This window comes from Tarenaya hassleriana, unplaced genomic scaffold (genome assembly GCF_000463585.1).
Source record: "Tarenaya hassleriana unplaced genomic scaffold, ASM46358v1 Cleome1, whole genome shotgun sequence".
Lineage (NCBI taxonomy): Eukaryota > Viridiplantae > Streptophyta > Magnoliopsida > Brassicales > Cleomaceae > Tarenaya > Tarenaya hassleriana.
Window position 1 is genome coordinate 4,085,773 of NW_010960187.1, and position 19,178 is coordinate 4,104,950.

Sequence of the window (19,178 nt, forward strand, 5' to 3'; positions counted from 1 at the left end):
TTATTTTCGAAAAAAACTTAAGATCATATATCATTTATTATTCATGATATTAAAATAGTTATATTTTTGCTAGCATTGCATAATATTTTTTATTAGTTAATTTTAAAAAGTATAGCATACAATTGTATATGTAAATAATATAATTTTATATACAGAATAAAATATATATACTAATTATGTTTTTAAAATTTTATAAAATTCTGTATTCGTAATGAAATAGATAAAAAAATTTCAAAATTATTAGATTTTCAAATTTATATTGGAAATAATCCACTGTAAATTCTCCTGACGTTATGTACACTCATACAAAGCATATGCGTCATAATAAACTACGATTCCTTTTTATATCCTAATTTGTTAAATTAATATGTACTTCATGAAATACCCTCCTTAGTGTCCGAATTTACAGTTTGTGCCACAACCGAAAAGAAAAGTTTCGTAGAAGGTAAGAAGTTGAAGACAGCAAAGGAAGAAAGGGCTCTCTCGAGAAGAAGAAGAAGAAGAAGAAGAAGAAGAAGAAGAAGAAGAAGAAGAAGAAGAAGAAGAAGAAGAGGAAGAAATTCAAACCAGAAGAAAAGAAGTTTTGCGGAAGAGAGGAAAAAAGCTTTGTGGTGGAAAATTCTTCATCTTTCTTGTTTCGGATCGATTTTAACTCGGAAAATCTGGAAACTGCCGAAGATTCGATTCGGAGTTGTTCGAATCTGAGGAATTTTGTTTTTGTTTTGTTTGTATCGATGTCGGGGTTGATTTGATCGGATTCTAGTCAGACACTTCTGGCTTTGAGGAGGATTGGTGATTGTAGCTGCGATTCCGCGTCCTTGTTCATCGAGACGGAGATGCTGAGGTACGTTTGATTCGATTTCGCGTTAGATATACGAATTTCTTTCTCGGTATGATGGAGAGAGATGATCCAGTGGAGATGTCGAGACCGACTTTTTCCGTGATCTCCCTATTTGCGAAGGACAGTTTTTTTTTTAAAAAAAACTTTGAATGATTTGATTCAGAGGAGCAAACAACTGGCTCAGTAGTTTCTTGTTTGGGGTTTGATTGATTCTGCAGTTGTTGAGAGATCAAGGAACTCGATGGACATGGATGAGGTAGGCGCTCAGGTGGCTGCTCCGGTTTTCATCCAGCAATCCATTTCTCCGATCGGGAGAAAACGCGATCTCTATTACCAAATTCCGAATCTTCACCCGCACTGGCTACCGCAGCCGCAAACGCATACGCTGCAGCTGAGAGATGACTGGAACCCTAAGACGTGGGACTGGGATTGCCGGAGATTCGAAGCCAAGCCCGTGGATTCAGAGGTTGTCCGACTTGACGTCAGTGTCAAGAGCAGCAGTAACAGCGGTTTGACTTCGAGGAATGGTGGCGGCGAAAGTGAAGGAGATGAAAGAAGCCTTGATCTGAATCTGGGAAGTTGTCCGAACCCAGTGGAAGAGACACAACCGAACAGACCGAACAAAAAGGTTCGGCCGGGATCACCAGGTGGGTCAAACTACCCAAAGTGTCAGGTGGATTGTTGTACGGAGGATCTGTCTACTGCTAAGGATTACCATAGAAGGCATAAAGTGTGCGAGGTTCATAGTAAGGCCTCTAAAGCTCTTGTCGGAAACCAGATGCAGAGGTTCTGCCAACAGTGCAGCAGGTTGGATACCCTTTTGTTTAATCATCATTTTCTTCTGAAAGTGTTCAATCTAGACATGGAATGGTTGACCCGTTGAAATTTGTGCTTGTAGGTTTCATCTGCTTTCTGAGTTCGACGAGGGATAGGTTTCATCTGCTGTCTGAATTCGACGAAGGAAAGAGAAGTTGTAGGCGTAGATTGGCAGGCCATAACCGACGAAGAAGGAAAACCCAGCCGGAGGAAATCAGAACCCGGGCTGTAGTTCCTGGGAACCGTGATAATAACTCTAACCCTAATCCTAATATGGATCTCGTGGCTTTGTTAACTGCCTTAGCTTGTGCACAAGGTAATTTTGGCATCTGAATTCGGTCTCTCCCCTTTCTTGTTGTTACATTCAGATATTAATGTTGTTAACAAATCCTTGGTATGGAAGCTGCAGGTAGGAATGAGGTGAAACCTATTGAGTCTCCAACTGTGCCAGATGGGGAACAACTTCTTCAGATGCTTAACAAGATAAATTCCTTACCTTTGCCTACGGATCTTTTCTCAAAGTTGAACAATATTGGAGGCTTAGCCGGGAAGAATCTACAGCACTCTCTTGCGAATCCCCAGAATGATACGAATGGAACTTCTCAATCTACTATGGACTTGCTAGCTGTTCTCTCTTCAACTTTAGCTTCATCTTCCCCGGATGCCCTGGCTTTGTTGTCTCAAAAACGAGACGAGGTTAATAACAGTGACAAGACTAAGTTAGCTTCTTCTGACCACCCTGGGATTACTGCCAATGTGGAGAAGAGAATTCTGGATGTTCCTTCCGCTGGTGGAGAGAGGAGTAGTAGCAGTCACCAGTCTCCTTCACAGGATTCAGATTCTCATGTCCAGGACACTAGATCTAGTTTATCTCTGCAACTGTTTACCTCATCACCCGATAATGAGAGTGGACCGACAGTGGCATTTTCAAGGAAGTATTATTCGTCAGCAAGCAGTAACCCGTTAGAGGATAGATCTCCATCTTCCTCTCCTGTCATGCAGGAATTGTTCCCGTTGCAGACGTCTCCTGAAACCATGAGGTTGAAGAATGAAAAGAACACAGGTTTTAGGACTGGGTGTCTTCCCCTCGAGCTTTTTGGTGCATCAAATAGAGGAGCTGAGAATAATATATTCAAAGGATTTGGGCATCAATCGGGTTATGCTTCTTCTGGTTCTGATAACTCTCCTCCTAGCTTAAATTCTGATTCCCAGGTATGCAGCTAGTTGTATTTCCATTTTTGGCTTAAATCTGTGTATAGGTGAAACATTCCATTTACGGTAATTTGTTTATGGGATTCAAACAGGACCGAACTGGGAGGATAGTCTTCAAACTACTTGGAAAAGATCCTAGTCATCTCCCCGGGACATTAAGAACTCAGGTTGGTAACTTCTTGGCGTGTTCCAGGATTCTTATGATTGCTTCTTTTGAACCCTAACAATGCTTATCATCAACCTCTGTTTCAGATCTATAACTGGCTTACTAACATCCCCTCGGAAATGGAGAGTTATATCAGGCCCGGATGTGTTGTTCTATCCGTCTATGTAGCGATGTCAGCTTCTGCATGGCAACAAGTGAGTATATTACCGACCGCTCTGTTGTTGATTGGTTTCGGTTCTTACTATGTTATGAACGCTTGAAGGAGAATTTGTTTTGTTTCCCAGCTCGAAGAGAACTTGCAGGAACGAGTCAGATTTCTGCTTCAAGATTCGCGTTCAGATTTTTGGAGGAACTCGAGATTTCTGGTCAACACAGGCAGACGCGTAGCTTCATACAAAGATGGTAATAGGAGCTTATTAAAAGTTCTCCGGTAATGGTGGATGCTATTTCCGTGATTGTAACTTACTAATCATTTCTATGAAATGTTTGCAGGTAAGATTCGTCTTAGCAAATCTTGGAGAACGTGGAATTCCCCGGAGTTGATCTCAGTTTCACCGGTTGCTGTTGTAGCCGGGGAAGAAACTACCTTGTTGGTAAAGGGTAGAAACTTGACCAATGACGGGATCAAGTGAGTCGAAATCGAAGTTCTAGTAGTGATTTCGGTGTTGTTTCCTCATCTTTCTCCTAACCTTTACATTCACCATCCTGCAGGATTCGTTGTGCTCATATGGGTAATTACACGTTATTGAAGGTAGCCGGATCAGCGTGTAGGAAAGCCGAATTTGATGAGTTAAACGTAAATAGTTTCAGGATCCAGGGTCCAAGTCACAGTTTTCTGGGACGTTGTTTCATCGAGGTAAGACTTTCAGATAGTCAAACCTCAAAAAGTTTTTGGGTTTTGTTTTTTTTTTTCGTCTTGATCCCAACCCGTCTTACTATGTGAATAGGTGGAGAATGGATTCAGGGTTGATAGTTTTCCTTTGATCATTGCCAACGCTACCATTTGCAAAGAGTTGAATCACCTTGAAGGCAAGTTTCATCACAGAGATATTACAGAACAAGCACACAGTTCTCCGACATCGAGGGAGGAAGTTTTACGCTTCTTGAACGAGCTTGGATGGCTTTTCCAGAAGAAGAAGCATATGTCCTCTGACTTTCAGGGCGATTCTGACTTCGCCCTAACCCGATTCAAGTTTCTTCTTGTCTTCTCTGTTGAAAGAGACTACTGTACTCTCGTCCGAACTATCCTGGACATGGTTGTAGACAGGAATTCGGACAGGGATGGCCTAAACACCGAGTCTTGGGATATATTGTCTGAGATTCAGTTACTAAACCGTGCTGTGAAGAGGAGGAGCCCGAAGATGGCGGAAATGTTGATTCATTATTCCGTTAACCCCTCACCTGATTCCTCTAAAAGCTTCATCTTCCCGCCCAATGTCTCTGGACCTGGCGGTATCACGCCATTGCATTTGGCCGCTTGTTCATCGGGTTCAGAAGATATGATTGACGTTTTGACCAACGACCCGCAAGAGGTACATACATATACAATTCTTTGTAGTTTCCATCAATCATCAAAAATCTCTTTCAAGATTCTTATTATTTCTTAACCCCGAAACAAAAATACGTTCTTTTCCTCGTCTGTTTCTTTCAGATCGGACTAACTTCCTGGAATACTCTCCGAGATTCAAGCGGGCAGACTCCTTACAGCTACGCCGCTGTGAGGAACAACCACGGATACAATACATTGGTGGCTCGGAAACTCGCGGATAAAAGGAACCTTCAAGTATCTATGAACATCGGGATCGAGGGTATTGAGCAGATGATGGGCCGGAGTAAGAGTAAGAGATCGTGTGAGACGTGCGGAACTGTGGCTTTGAAGTACGGGAGAAGGGTCTCGGGTTCGAACCGTTTGTTCCCGACGCCGCTGATCCACTCAATGCTGGCGGTTGCGGCGGTCTGCGTTTGCGTTTGCGTTTTCATGCACGCCTTCCCCACCGTTCGGCAAGGCGGCCATTTCAGCTGGGGAGGCCTTGATTACGGCCCAATGTAAACTCCAAGTGTTTGTTCTTTGGTTTCAGAGAGCTGGTTCATGAAGTTAAGTTTCTGAAGAATTTCCGCCGCCCCCCCCCCCCAAATAGATAACCTCTCTAAGCTGAAATTACGAAATTGCCCTCGGGTGCAGATCGAGGCTTTATCACTTGGGGGGGTATAGATGGAATTGGCTGTAATCAAGAGTTGAAATCTAAGTTATGGATACATAATAATATATTGTAATATGCTTGGCCAATCCTGTGTTTCTTTTTACTTCTTTTGATTGTTTTTTCTTTTTATAAATTTAACTCTGACGACAAAAGATTTTTTTCTTTTTTTTTTTTTTTTTTTGGTTCTTGTCTGTTGTAAAGTGTACAAGTTGGGTCTGAGAGGTAATGTTTCGGTTTCGCTGCTAAAATGTATTTTTGGTTTTATTATCTATAGAATAAAGATTTAAAACAACTGAAATAATATTATGCATTTGCTTTCGATACAAACATATTGATTGCTTGCGAGATTAGCTAAGTGCCACGTGGCGAACACCCACATGATTAGGACATAACGCGATAGATCCTCCTCCGTAACATGCCACGAAAATTCATTTGACTCATTTACATAATTATTTCGCTTTTTATTTGTCCATAACGAAATGATTGTAGAGCAAAATTTATTCCACACCGTCGTTATAACATGACTATTCAAGCAAAATCTCCCCATCGCCATTACCAATTCAATTGATTTGTCATCGTAGCATCTCTTCTACTTGGTTGGTGGCGTGCTTTCATATGATCCGTTTTGTTCATTTTGGTCCTTTTATATTCGAAAATCGTGTTTCGTAATTTGAGAGTTTTCGTTTTTTAAAGACAAATTTATGAGTGTCGATGAATCAGAAAGTGGGGAAAACATTGACAAAACGTCGAGGAATAATGTTGATGCAACCCACTATATATGAACGAATTATTCCCACGTGGATTGTCGACATTCTCAAAACATCAAACACCGAATTTTAGTAATTGATTTACGCATTAGCTGAATTCATACTTGATTAAATATATGATCATGTGATTTATTATCTCTTTTTTTTTAATGATGTTGATATATCCGAGTTATTCCATCAATAAAAAAACATAAGAATATACAAATATGATCTAACATATCATCATATTACAAAAAAATTTAACAATCAAATCAATTCTAAAACAAACCAAAAAAAAGATCCAAAATAATTTGTAACATATCATCATATTAACATCTAACATAAGGCCCTTCGTGAGAAGTTTTTATTTATTTAAATGACTTTTTCCATTAAAATTAATTGAGTTTTATTAATTAATAACAAAAGGCCCATTTATAAGACAGGCCGTAATGGGTCAATCGTAAGATATAGGCTCATCCTAACACAATGTGAGCCCACGTGCGCTCAGTTAAATCGTACGCGCGGCTTTGGCGCGTGAGATTCAAATCCGCCAAAATGACTTGCCGATTTTGCTAATTTCCAAAAAACAAAATAAAAGGAAGGGTTAGAATAAAGTGTAAAAATAATATATAATTAATTTATTGTTATTATTAAGAGAGAAAAAAAAAAAGAAAACCAAAATGATTATTTCACATCTAGTATTTAATATAAATTGAATAAAATAATATATAATTATAATCAAATAGAATGTGGATATGATTTTCAAATCAAATAACTTTTAAATCATATGAATTACAGACAGTTGAAGGCACAGTTAATGGAGGATAAATTTATATCCAAATGAATTTGTTTTTTTTTTGGAAATTAATCCAAATGAAATTTTGATTCAAAAGAGAATAAGATAAAAATAAATGAGAGTTATAAAAAAACAAAGGTGGTGGGTGTCGTCGATTATATTTGATTTAAATGGGATTTTGATTTTCATGTGCCTTTCTTTTCCAAGATGCTACGAAAACTTTTCCCATTCAATTTTTTTCCGTATCTAACACAAAAGTCTAAATAATCAAATTACATTGCTTCCCTATATATAACGTTTAAAATTTAAACTTTTCATCATATCATAAACTTAACCAAATGTGATTTGCTTTATGTATGATAGTATTTGTGCTTGTGCATATATTATTCTATAATAAAATCTAAGATTGTGAGTTTAATTTCAGCCAATTGAATTGAATAATGTATAATATTCAAGCAAAATCTAATTTAAAAATCAATTGAATACATTTTTAACCAATTTAATTGAATTCAAATTGTATAATAATAATAATAATAATATTTTAAAAAATTAACATTTATCTTAATAGAGACTGAAGATTCAAAATCCGATAAAATATCAATTAGATATAAATTATAACAAGACGAAATCCAAAGAATTATCATGGATATGAACCAAAATGTATACCATAAGCGAACCAAAATACAAATATTTATCATATAATAAATTACATAAATAATGCTAACCGCATAACATATTTCCTTTAAAATATTCAACAATTAATCAAATAATATTAAATAAGACATACAAGACATCAAACCCAACCCTTTCGAAATCAACCCTAATCCCACCTTAGAGAAATGCCAACATCCACTTATACACTTTAGCAAACCTCAAATATATATATCACACATACGATACAATACAATCATAGATGTGTATATAGCTATATAATTACAAAATCCCAAAATTAGCCTCCCCTGCCACGTGGAATAATCCTAGCTGGCCCATTTCCTCCGCGAGTGACGCCGTCGAGAAATGCCTCGCCTACACCTTCTCCGATGCCTTCCATTATTCCGCCGAGAAAATCGATCACCACCTGCGACGCCAACTTCGCCGCCGTCCCCAACACCGCCGGAGACTTCTCCTTCGTTATCAGAATGACCATGTCAGATCATGATGATGACAATACTATACATATATGCACACTAATGGCTTAGGGTTTCCCTAAAATACCTTGGATTTGAGCCCATTGGCTCTGAGGCCATTCACCATTTCCTTGGCACAGACTGCATGCAAGTGATACTCACACACCGTACACCTGTAGACCCTCCCCGACCGTTTTCCCCTCTTACACTCTCCGCACACGTAGTTTCCTCCTCCGTCTCCTCCGGCGGGGAGGAGCTTCAGCGCGTGATTTGGATGGCCGGAGAATGATATGGTCGGAGACAACATCGCACAACATGGATGCATCTGGAAACCGCATGCCTTGCATCTGAATGTGTACCCTTTCGGCGTTCTCCCGCACACGTCGCACTTCGATTTCACGATTCCTCCTTTCGCTGAAATTTATCGGATTTCGACCATAGACCCTTTTCAGATTTCGTGTATTCAAGGCCAAAAGTTCCATTCTTTCTTCGTATGAATTGAGAATTATGGAGACTGGAGAGTTGTTCCAAAGGCTATATGGATTTCAAAAACTCATACCTAGACCTAGATCTATCTCTATACATGTGTGAATGAATAACTTTGTAAAAAGAAATTGATTATGATTCCATCCGAAAAGGTTATAGAGAATAATAGCTTACAGGGTTTGGCATAGAAGAGGAGATGATGTTGGTAATGAAAAGGATGGGCCTTGAGAAGAGGAGGAGCCAAAGCACAGAACTCATGGAGCTGATAATCACATTGCTGGCATACATACCGTTTTCCGGCGCCGTCTTCTTTGCAACCGGAACACGTGTACAAATCCGGCAACTCCACTTTCGCGGCGACATGTTGTGGGTGTCCGAAGTGGACCATCTCTTCTCCTAGTATTAGCTGAGGTGACACCGGAAATTCCATCACCGCCGCCGCAGATTTCTTCTGCGGCTTCTCCACGCCGGAGACCGACCGCCTGAGTTCTGATGTGGCAGGGTTTGCCACGCCGGAGGCTGACCGGGTCAGAGCTGATGTGGCGGCAGTGTTGCTGTGTGCGGGACTCACTATGGATTTGCTTCTCATCATTTTCTTTTCCTTTGGAGCAGAGGATTGTTTTCGTACGGAGAGGTAATGTTGAGTGGTGAAATTGTTGGGAGCAGATGAGAGAATATTTTCCCATCCCCGCCGCCGCAGATTTCTTCTGCGGCTTCTCCACGCCGGAGACCGACCGCCTGAGTTCTGATGTGGCAGGGTTTGCCACGCCGGAGGCTGACCGGGTCAGAGCTGATGTGGCGGCAGTGTTGCTGTGTGCGGGACTCACTATGGATTTGCTTCTCATCATTTTCTTTTCCTTTGGAGCAGAGGATTGTTTTCGTACGGAGAGGTAATGTTGAGTGGTGAAATTGTTGGGAGCAGATGAGAGAATATTTATGGAGGGAAAAAAGTTTCTTTTTTTCTTCTTCTTCTCTCTCTCTCTCTCTCTCTCTCTCTCTCTCTCTCTCTCTCTCTGACATTGAGGAACTGTTTCAGTTCCAAGGACAAGAGTTTGGAGTTTCTAGAAAAGCAAGAAGATGCTTCATCTCATTGCCTTAATTGTGTCCAACAATGCATGCATTTGCATGTGTCCTGATACGATCTCCATGTTTACAACTGGTATAATTGATTTGATTAACAATATTAATTCTATCACTTATATACATATTTATATGTTGGATTAATGTTTAAATATACAATTCACATTTTGTTATGTCTCATTTTTTACTTCCAATAAATTTGTTGTGGAAGTATACATATGGTTATTCGATTTTTCAAAAGTAATTCGTATAATAATTATTACGGGTCTAGGGATTAGTCGAAGATAACATTATCAAAATAACATTATAATCGTGTCTATATTGAATTCCATCTATCAATTGATTGAATATGATTTTTTTAAACCAAATTAACTGAATTTGAATGGGAAAATAATCTAAAATTTGAACGAAGGCGAAAATCTCAACAAACATTTTTTCAATAATAAAAGAATTAAACTTGAAACTCAATTTGGCATAAAACTCTGTATAAAGACGAATTGGTATAATATTTCTGAAGTATAAAATTAGTATAATATTTCTATTGAGTTTGGATTTAAATGTTTGCATTTTTTGTTATGTTTTAAAAAGTATATATGTATCGAGTTTTATTTGATTTTGGTTAATTTGGAACCGTTTTTTTTAAAATCCGGATTTAATTCATGTTCATTTTTAGGAGAATTTTGTATTCGCTCCAATTTTTCAATATAAAAAATTCATGTCCAGTTTATTTTGAGTCTGGATTAAATTTCGTTAGATATTTATTTAGTTGAGGTTGATTTTGCATGTATAAATCCAAATATATACGCATGTAGACCCTAACCCTATCTTTGATTACTTGTTATAAAAGAAAATCATTGGAATAATATTCTTCACCTCAATCGACTTTTCATGGTCTGTTGAAAATTGGGGGAAGAAGATTCATCAACCGATTTATATTCGGATTTTGAAAATTTTATAAGAAAGGTAAAATAAAATCTTTTGGTGACAAACTTTTCTCACTCGGTGCGCTGTCACGGCATCTCGGGACAACCAAAAAAAAAAAAAAAGATTCTCTCCCAATTAAAACTTCGTTTTTTTGACTAACTCTCATTTTGAGCCAATTGCTTCTCTTTGTTCATCTCCGCAAGTGATTCCCACTGTCATTTCATCCCCATATTAATCATTCATACATTATGATTGATATATATAATTATATATATATATATATAAACTTCTTCTTTTTTTTGGGAATAAAATCCGAATTATTAAGATAAAAATATTCACACGGTTGTAATCCGCTGTATTCTAAACTATTATTGGTGAAAAAACGAAGTTTCTTGGTCATTTCTTGATAACACATTCGTTTATATTCTCATATCCATTTTTAGTTTAGGTTATATTACGATTTCAGTTTTGGATGTTATCCTAAACATTTTTCACTCGATGATAATTCGGTGATATCCAATTGTTATCATAAAAATAATGAAAATCGAATATTCAAATAATGCGATAAATTACACATGTTGTCTTATAATGGGCATAGTTAGCACTAAGTTAATAAATGTTTCATTTTTTTGTATTAATTCGTTCCGAATACAGTTTTATATGGTGCTATCCGAAATAAAATATTTATCTCTATAATATAATGATGATACTATCTTCTTTTTTTCCTGAATGGATTTTGTGGGAAATTTTGAATTTTGTTTTCGTATAATTTCGTTTTGATACATTTCTACTGTCCCTATGAAATCTGTAAATACCAAATCACGGCTTTATTTATGTTTTTTCAGCCCATTATACGACGTCGCTAAGAAAGTCGGCTCGGATAAATATGGGCCCAGTATAATTAAGGCCCATTTAAAATTAAGATTGATCGTAAGCCCAATTTATTCGGGCCAAGAACTATATTGGGCCTCTGGTTTTCTTTACGGGCCCTTGGAGAAATACGGTATAAAATATATAAAACCATAAACATTTAACTGGAATTTAATAGGGAAATCGAAAAAAATTCAAGAGTAATGACCAAAAACGATTACTTTTAAGTTGTTAGATTACCAGAAATTAGGAATATTTCTGGCAGGTGACAAGACGACGTGCGTGTGGGTTTTGTTTTAATAAATGTATATATATATATATATATATATGGTTGTGTTTTTTAATATATTTTATATATTTTTTTGTCGGGCGAACATGTGAATGTCGTATCTCAAGTCACCTTATCCGAAGACACATACCGAACCTCATTAGTTTTTCAATCTTTTTTTTTTATAATTAGCGAATCTTAAACAAGGATTTTTTTTAAGTTCTGCAATTAATTCGTGGGAAGATTCTGTCATTTGGGAATTGTTTTCCCTTTTATTATATAAAAAAAATAAATATTGCACACGGCAGTTCTTGGAATACGTGGTGGTGTTATCTTTATTTCGGTTAGGTTTTGAACGTTCTGTATTTCAGACCATAAATTAAACGTATATTCTTATTAATAGTTATTATACGTAACATACATATTTTAGAATTATATACATATACCGCCAACATTTTTTTTCCAAAGAGAACCAAACGAATCTCAAGGTCTGAGAAACCAGAGAACCAACACAATCTAAAATCGGTATGGATAACCAAATGTAACCGGACATAACCGGGATGAAATCAATTACATTCCAAGGTCACGTACGCACGACCAAGCGTATGAAATACTCGTACATTTCAAATGTTTGCTTACCAGAGCTATTTTACTTGCGGCCGAAGCAAATTAATAGCCCAAGGGGATAAAATAGAGAAAAATTTCACAAGATCGTTACAAATTGACACATGGTTATTGAAATATCGCCAATAAAATATATAGTACATGAAATTTCGTGCCTACGGGATAGAGTAATTTGAAAAACTAATTAGGGATATATATATATATATATATACACACCTGTAATTTGCATTAATATATTTGTAGGGAGAGTGATTGTTTTGACCATATGTTCAAACTTTGAAGTTTGATTAAGAGAGACCGTCCATGCATAAAAGTGAATTTGATAAATTTAAATAAAAATAACAAACGTTTATTTGGAACGAGACTGTAATAAATATTGCTATGGCTACCAAGTCAACGAGTGAACACGTGAAGCCTGTGTTTTTGCATGGCTGTCCGAGTTTACTCGGTTGCATGGAAAATATTAAATTTTGTGTAATTCGTACCGTTTACAGTATTTTATATTTCAATTATTATTATTATCATACATTTATTATTATATTTTCCTTTTTATTCCAGATTTCAAGTTTAGTTAACTACGACCATGGAACAGCGTTTGAATCTTTCTTTATTGCTCATATCCACATATTACTCTAACGTTGGCAATTTCATCCGATTTAAAAAACTTGAATAGAAAACATCGAATAAAAAAAAATACATAACTGTATCTAAATCTCATATAAAAATAATAAAAAGTTACATAAAACTATATAAAAGTCGATTGAAATAATTTTTCTAAAAAAATTCCAAAAAAAAAATCATCAATTCAAATCGAACTCAAACCAAAACGTTGACCCTAATATTACGACTAATAGGAATCCTAATTATATTATGGATCGTTCTATTGCAGTTTACTATATATGAAACAATAAAATTTCATTGAAAAATCGAAGAAAAATTTCATTTCAAAAATCTAATTTGGACAGTTCGAAATGAGATATAAAACGTCTATTCTGTTACTAATTCAAACCTTAAATTATGGAGAGAGGTGTATATTCTAATCATATAACTTAATCTCGACTCCAATGTTAATCTGGATTTCGGCCCAGAATATTCTATTACTGAAACAAAGTTTCATTTCAGAAAGCCATGGCGGAATTATAGTCAGTAGTAATAAAATATTATAATGCTGCCACGTTGAAGAGGGCAACAGCGAAAGCTACACTGAGAATCACTCTCTATTATTGTTCACTAATTATAAAATGATCTTTTTTTACCCTCAGTAATTGGCTTTGTACGTGCGTGAAAGTGTTTAATTTATATATATATATATTAAGTATGGTAAAGAAACAGATATTGAGTTTTGTGTGGTTACAGACAAGTCAAACACCAAGTTGATGCCGTCTCCTTCTGCACCGAGTTTCCTTCTCTTTTCACTTTCGCCTCATTAAGTCACATGTTACGTCTCTCTTGGCCGCGTGCCACGTCATTGCTGACTTCCCCTGCAAATCCGGACTCTTGTTATTATTTTTTTCATAAAATATAAAATCTCTTTTTAATTTATAATAAAAATTCATATCTATTTATGTATGGCTGTTTTGCATTTAGTGTCCGCAACTTGACAATGCTGGCAATTTGATGGAATAAGTTTTGGGTGATTAAGTTCTCTAATTAACAAAAAATAATCATTTAAAAAGGTTTAAAAAATGTGCTACATATTGTGTGATGCTTAACATAAACCTACTAATGGACAACTAAATTCACAACGCGTGATTGCGTAATACAAATCAGCTCCCGGTTTGTTATTTCGACGGTTCAGTATTTCCTGACGTCACCTTCTTCTATATATAGCTCACCACAGCCTGGCAGCCTCAGTTATCCGCGTTCTATTCGTGTCCTTTGGTATTCCCTTCTCTCTCTAACAGTCTCTTTCTCTCTCTAGAATTCAAATTTTCACCGGAAAACGGAAGAAATCAACGTCTGCGAAATGGGTGGCTGCGTCTCTGTGGGTCGGAGCGAGTGCGAATCTTCGCCGACGGCGAAGATCGTGACGGTTAACGGCGATCTCCGGGAATACAATGTTCCAGTGTTAGCGTCGCAGGTCCTGGAAGCCGAATCGGCTGCTTCGTCTTCCTCTAGATCTACCTCCTATTTCATATGTAACTCCGATTCTCTCTACTACGACGATTTCATCCCAGCTATAGGATCGGATGAGCAGCTTCAGGCGGATCAGATCTACTTCGTCCTCCCGATTTCCAAGCGTCAGAACCGCCTCACAGCGCCGGACATGGCGGCTCTCGCCGTGAAAGCCAGCGTCGCGATTAAGAACGCCGCCGGGAAGGAATCCCGCCGCCGCAAGAAGGGGCGGATCTCACCGGTTGTGGTTCTGAGTCAGCCGAGCGATACGAAAGGGAGCACCGGAGAATCGACGGTTTACAAGGGGATTCCGGCGAAGAAAACCGCCCCTACGAAGGTTTCCGGCGGTTTCTCGAGATCTGGTTCAGTACGGAAATTACAGAGATACACGTCTCGGCGAGCGAAGCTCGCGGTTCGTTCGTTTCGGCTGAGACTTTCAACCATTTACGAAGGCTCTATTCTGTAGATTTTTTATTTTATTTCTTTCGCCTCCTTTCTTGGGAGATAAAAAAAAACAGAAAAATAAAAAAAATATATACATTAATTCTTTTTTGGCTTACTGTTAACAGAAATGATCATATGATAATGTAAAAAATGAAAAAAAAATCTCCACATGTAAATTACAATTTGTCTCCCAGATATATTTTGTCTTCTCATACATATATGTGTAATTAATTACGTTTATGGTGTTCCAATCTTGCGTTTAATATATATTATTATGTGTTAATGTATGATTAGTTATAATGATTATTAGTACAAAAGACACGCAGATTCATTTGTCTTGATTTAATTTTTTGTGATCAATATACAATTTTCATGTTAGCCGAACTTTTTTCCATTTTTTTTAACTACTTATGCCGAAAATATTTACGAAAAAAAAACTCGATTGTTCATTATATAATTTTAAAAACTGAAAATGTGTTATAATTTTGTAATTAAAATATTACGTCACCTTGTTTTCTTTGATTTGAGAGTAAGATTGGAAATTGTCATCTTTTAAATTTGGTTTAGCAACTAAGTTTACGTACTATTTACTTACTTGAAAAGTATGATTTTATCTTTGTAATTAACAAAATGATTCCGACGAAACTAAATCAGGATCAATGTAAAAAGGCATAGTTTTTTTTTCAAAATGATATAAAAATCAAAATTTTATTGTGTAATATTTTTAAATTGTCTCTCCATTTATATTGCTTATTATATATTTTTAGTGTCCCTAACAAATTTACCTTTATAAAAGATTTAACGGTACTATTAATTTTCAAATTATAAATATTTCCTTTGCCATACCATTTTATTATTATTACGGAAATAAAAAAAATACAAATGAATACTGGTTTAGCAACTAAGTTTACGTACTATTTACTTACTTGAAAAACATGAGATTACCTTTCTAATTAACAAAATGATTCCGACTAAACTAAACCATGATCAAGGTAAAAAAGGCATAATTTGTTTCAAAATGATATACAAATATTAAAGAAAATTATTATATAATATTTTTGAATGGTCTCTCCATTTATATTGTTTATTATATATTTTTGTGTCCCTAACAAGTTTACTAGTATAACGGTACTATTAGTTTTCAGTTTATAAATATTTCCTTTGCCATACTATGTTATTATTATTATATATAAAATGGAAAATACAAATGAATATATATTGCACTTTTATAATTGATCTCACTTAAAATTTTATTTATGCATATATAAACATTAAAACTTATAATTCGTTGCGGAGAACGTTGATTGTTGCATGGACCGTAGATTTGTCGAAGAGCCGTCTCTATGTTTTTCGTTTCCTCTTTTTATCTAATTTTACTTTTACAATATTTAATTTGCTAAGGTCTAATTTTTTTTTTCAACCAAAAAAAAATTTTGGAAGTTATGTGAGAACAGAGGCAGGCTGTATCTGGCGGCGACAATATATTATCTTCAATAACTTGACTATATATATATATATATAAACATTTCCGGATTATGCGTTGCCTACCATACGTGCGAATTATTAAAAATGATAAGTAATATTGTATAATAAGGAATTTAAAAATTAAAATATACGTATAAGATATGGCAGAGTCAAAACGAACGAAATGGCCTGCATGAAACGTTTTCAAATTTTTTGAATACAGCTAGAGAATCTATAGCCATTACTATGAGTTCACACACACACAAAATATATGAGACATGTGCATGCTATGTATTTGGATGTGAAAATATGATTTTCATCCGTATATTCATGTATTAAACTTAATATTAATTACTTAAACAAAATTATAAAAATTTAGTATTAATTTAATACGATTATCTTAATTATTGTAAGTCCTAGAGAAATTCACATACTTCTCACAAGAAAATAATAATTACTTGTTATTTTAATATTCAATTGCCAATTATTGGTTTTAATTTAAACACTCAAAAGAAAATAAATAGGCATTATTTTATATCCATGTGCCAATTATTGGTTTAAACACTAAGAAATGAAGTAAATTTGTTTTAACCCACCTTCATTTGGGAATTTTTATTATATAATAATTGATTTTCCCCCCACATGTCCACAACTTCGAAATTCTAACTCAGAGAGCGTTGGAACATAACAAATACTATAACTCATGGAAAGTCAAACTTCCCCAACGATTCCTACCAAATTCACATATACATATACATATATATATACATATACATATATACACAAATTTTAGAGAGAGAAAAAAGGTCCAAGATAAAAGAATCTTGAACTGTGGCCGTGGAACCATATATTATTTTTTATTTTTTATTTTGCAAATATGTATGCGTGTGTACCAATAAAGAGTATTAAGTGATACGATGGTTCGTGGTAGGTGCGCTTATAATTTGGTCTGAATCGGGCAATCACTCGAATTCCGTTTTGCTCTGTCTTTTTTTGTTTCATTATTGTATGACCAAATCGCCTTGTTGGACCGCATATGATTATTATTATTTTTTTATGTGAAAAGGTCAAATCTTCTACGTTATTTTTCTATTTGATCGGAGACCCAACCCAATATGCTAGGGTATCAACAAATAAGTTTATTTATTTGATTGATATAATTGATAAAAAAAAATAACGAGAATATTTTACTTTAATAACACCAAGCTAATAGCTTCTATTTTATAATGTATTAAATGTTTCCAACAATATAGTGTATATATATATTCATTCATATGCACGATACATGGATAAAGTTGATGTTGAAAGTCAAAAGCTTTAATTAATGACGTTAGCCATGAAAGAGCAGAAAAGGGGTTTTGGAAAAGGTTTTCCATTTTTCAGCCACATTAATGTATTTGACGTATCTTTCTTGCTTTCATCAAGATTCCGTGGTAGATTTTCTATTGAATTTTTTGGATAATTCCTTTATATCGATTACAGATTCGGCCAAGATGAAATTATTATAAATAACAACCGTCCATGTAATGATACGTAATTTATAATCGTTCAAAATAGTTGTTTGGTACCGAGTAGATATATATTTCGACCGTTGTATAACCAAATTTCAGATGAAGTCCAAACCTTTAATCAAATCTAAGTTTTTCGGCCTAATTTTCTTATTCAATACAAGGGATCATCACATCATGGGACCATATATATATATATATAAGGGCACCACAATGCCACGTACTTGCCATTCAAGCATTGTTCACACAAACTGTTATATTTTAGGTTATTTTTGGATTTAAATATTTTTATTTTTTTAAATTATATTTTTTATTCTTCATGCTATATATATGATTTTTTAGTAATAATTTTTTTTAATAAAATCTGTTTTTTCTTTTTACTCTGATTTTTTTGCTTATTTTTTTCATTAGATTTAAATTTTATAAAATTTATTTCAAAACTCAGAACTGATTCGTTTTATTTGACTTAAAAATTAGTCGAATTACATATTGAATTTTTTTCGCATCCAAATACCAAAAGACATACATTCCAAACCAAAATATGAAAAAAAAAACTTTAAAATAAAAGAGATAAAAATATGTTAGTGTTCCAAAATTTATTGATGATAATTGAAAATTTTATAATAAGAATAATAGTGGTTATTAAAATGGTTTGGTTGTCGCATTGTCTTTGAATGTTGATATTGAAACATCATCAAATTATATGTCACTATCAGGCTTTTATTTAAAATAATTATTACAAAAACGACAACTAATCTTTTTCCTTAATCAGTGAAGGGGGAAGACCGTTACGTACATTCATTGATTAAACTCAATCATTTATGTATTCAATCAACTTACGAAAATCAACGTTTGTTCAATTTCTTACACAAGTGCTCCAAGTTAAGAGGATAATAAGTGAAATAATCTAAAATCTAGCTAAATAATACTCCCTCCATTTCAAAATATTTGTAGTTTTAAGTTATTTTCCATGTTTCAAAATATTTATCATTCTACATTTTCAAGACATTTTTTTATAATAGTTTCCAATTTTATCTCTATTAAATTCTAATAAATTATTAACAATAATATTGTTTTTATCATTAAATAAGGGTATACATGACTTTTTCTATATTTTTTAAAAAAATATGAAATAACCTAAAACAACAATTATTTTGAAACAGAAGGAGTATATTTCTCTACTTTTTTATATAGAGGTTACTCCTTTCGCGTTTACAAGCATCCTTGAATTATTTCTTATTTATTTAGTTTCAAAAATCGAATACTAAACTATGGTCCTACTGTAAAGAAATACAGAAGTCAATTTAATTTAATTTCGATTTTTTTTCTTTCACAAACGTGTCTTCCGAATAATCATCCAAATCATTTATTCCATAGATTTACGTTTCATTTAGTTGGTCTATTGATCTAATATTCGGTAATTTCGGCTGATTATAGGTTTTGACGCATTTCTCGAAAAACAAAGGAAAACTATTGATCAAACGAAGGGT

At 34.8% G+C, this 19,178-nt stretch overlaps 3 protein-coding genes across 5 annotated transcripts; 2 read left to right on the forward strand and 1 right to left on the reverse strand.

Moving 5' to 3' along the window:
* Positions 1-526: 526 nt before the first annotated feature.
* Positions 527-5,322, forward strand: LOC104809963 (squamosa promoter-binding-like protein 14). 2 transcript variants are annotated; one of them, XM_010536100.1, is made up of 11 exons: positions 527-844; positions 1,060-1,648; positions 1,774-1,973; positions 2,061-2,869; positions 2,962-3,036; positions 3,122-3,229; positions 3,320-3,437; positions 3,528-3,663; positions 3,747-3,891; positions 3,983-4,567; positions 4,687-5,322. In XM_010536100.1, exons 2-11 carry the CDS (start codon positions 1,083-1,085, stop codon positions 5,083-5,085), a joined length of 3,141 nt encoding a protein of 1,046 aa, XP_010534402.1. In that variant the 5' UTR covers positions 527-844; positions 1,060-1,082; the 3' UTR covers positions 5,086-5,322. The 2 variants fall into 2 exon arrangements, with proteins under 2 accessions (XP_010534402.1, XP_010534410.1); XM_010536108.1 differs by having other exon boundaries at positions 2,067-2,869.
* A 2,197-nt stretch (positions 5,323-7,519) lies between these two features.
* LOC104809973 lies at positions 7,520-9,043 on the reverse strand. 2 transcript variants are annotated; one of them, XM_010536126.2, is made up of 3 exons: positions 8,566-9,043; positions 7,994-8,319; positions 7,520-7,898 (listed from the first exon to the last, which is right to left on the reverse strand). In XM_010536126.2, exons 1-3 carry the CDS (start codon positions 8,981-8,983, stop codon positions 7,728-7,730), a joined length of 915 nt encoding a protein of 304 aa, XP_010534428.1. In that variant the 5' UTR covers positions 8,984-9,043; the 3' UTR covers positions 7,520-7,727. The 2 variants fall into 2 exon arrangements, with proteins under 2 accessions (XP_010534428.1, XP_010534419.1); XM_010536117.2 differs by having other exon boundaries at positions 7,520-7,904.
* Positions 9,044-13,994: 4,951 nt separating this feature from the next.
* LOC104809985 lies at positions 13,995-14,939 on the forward strand. The gene has a single exon (XM_010536137.2). The coding sequence runs from the start codon at positions 14,124-14,126 to the stop codon at positions 14,736-14,738; it is 615 nt and encodes a 204-aa protein (XP_010534439.1). The 5' UTR covers positions 13,995-14,123; the 3' UTR covers positions 14,739-14,939.
* The last annotated feature ends 4,239 nt before the right edge of the window (positions 14,940-19,178 follow it).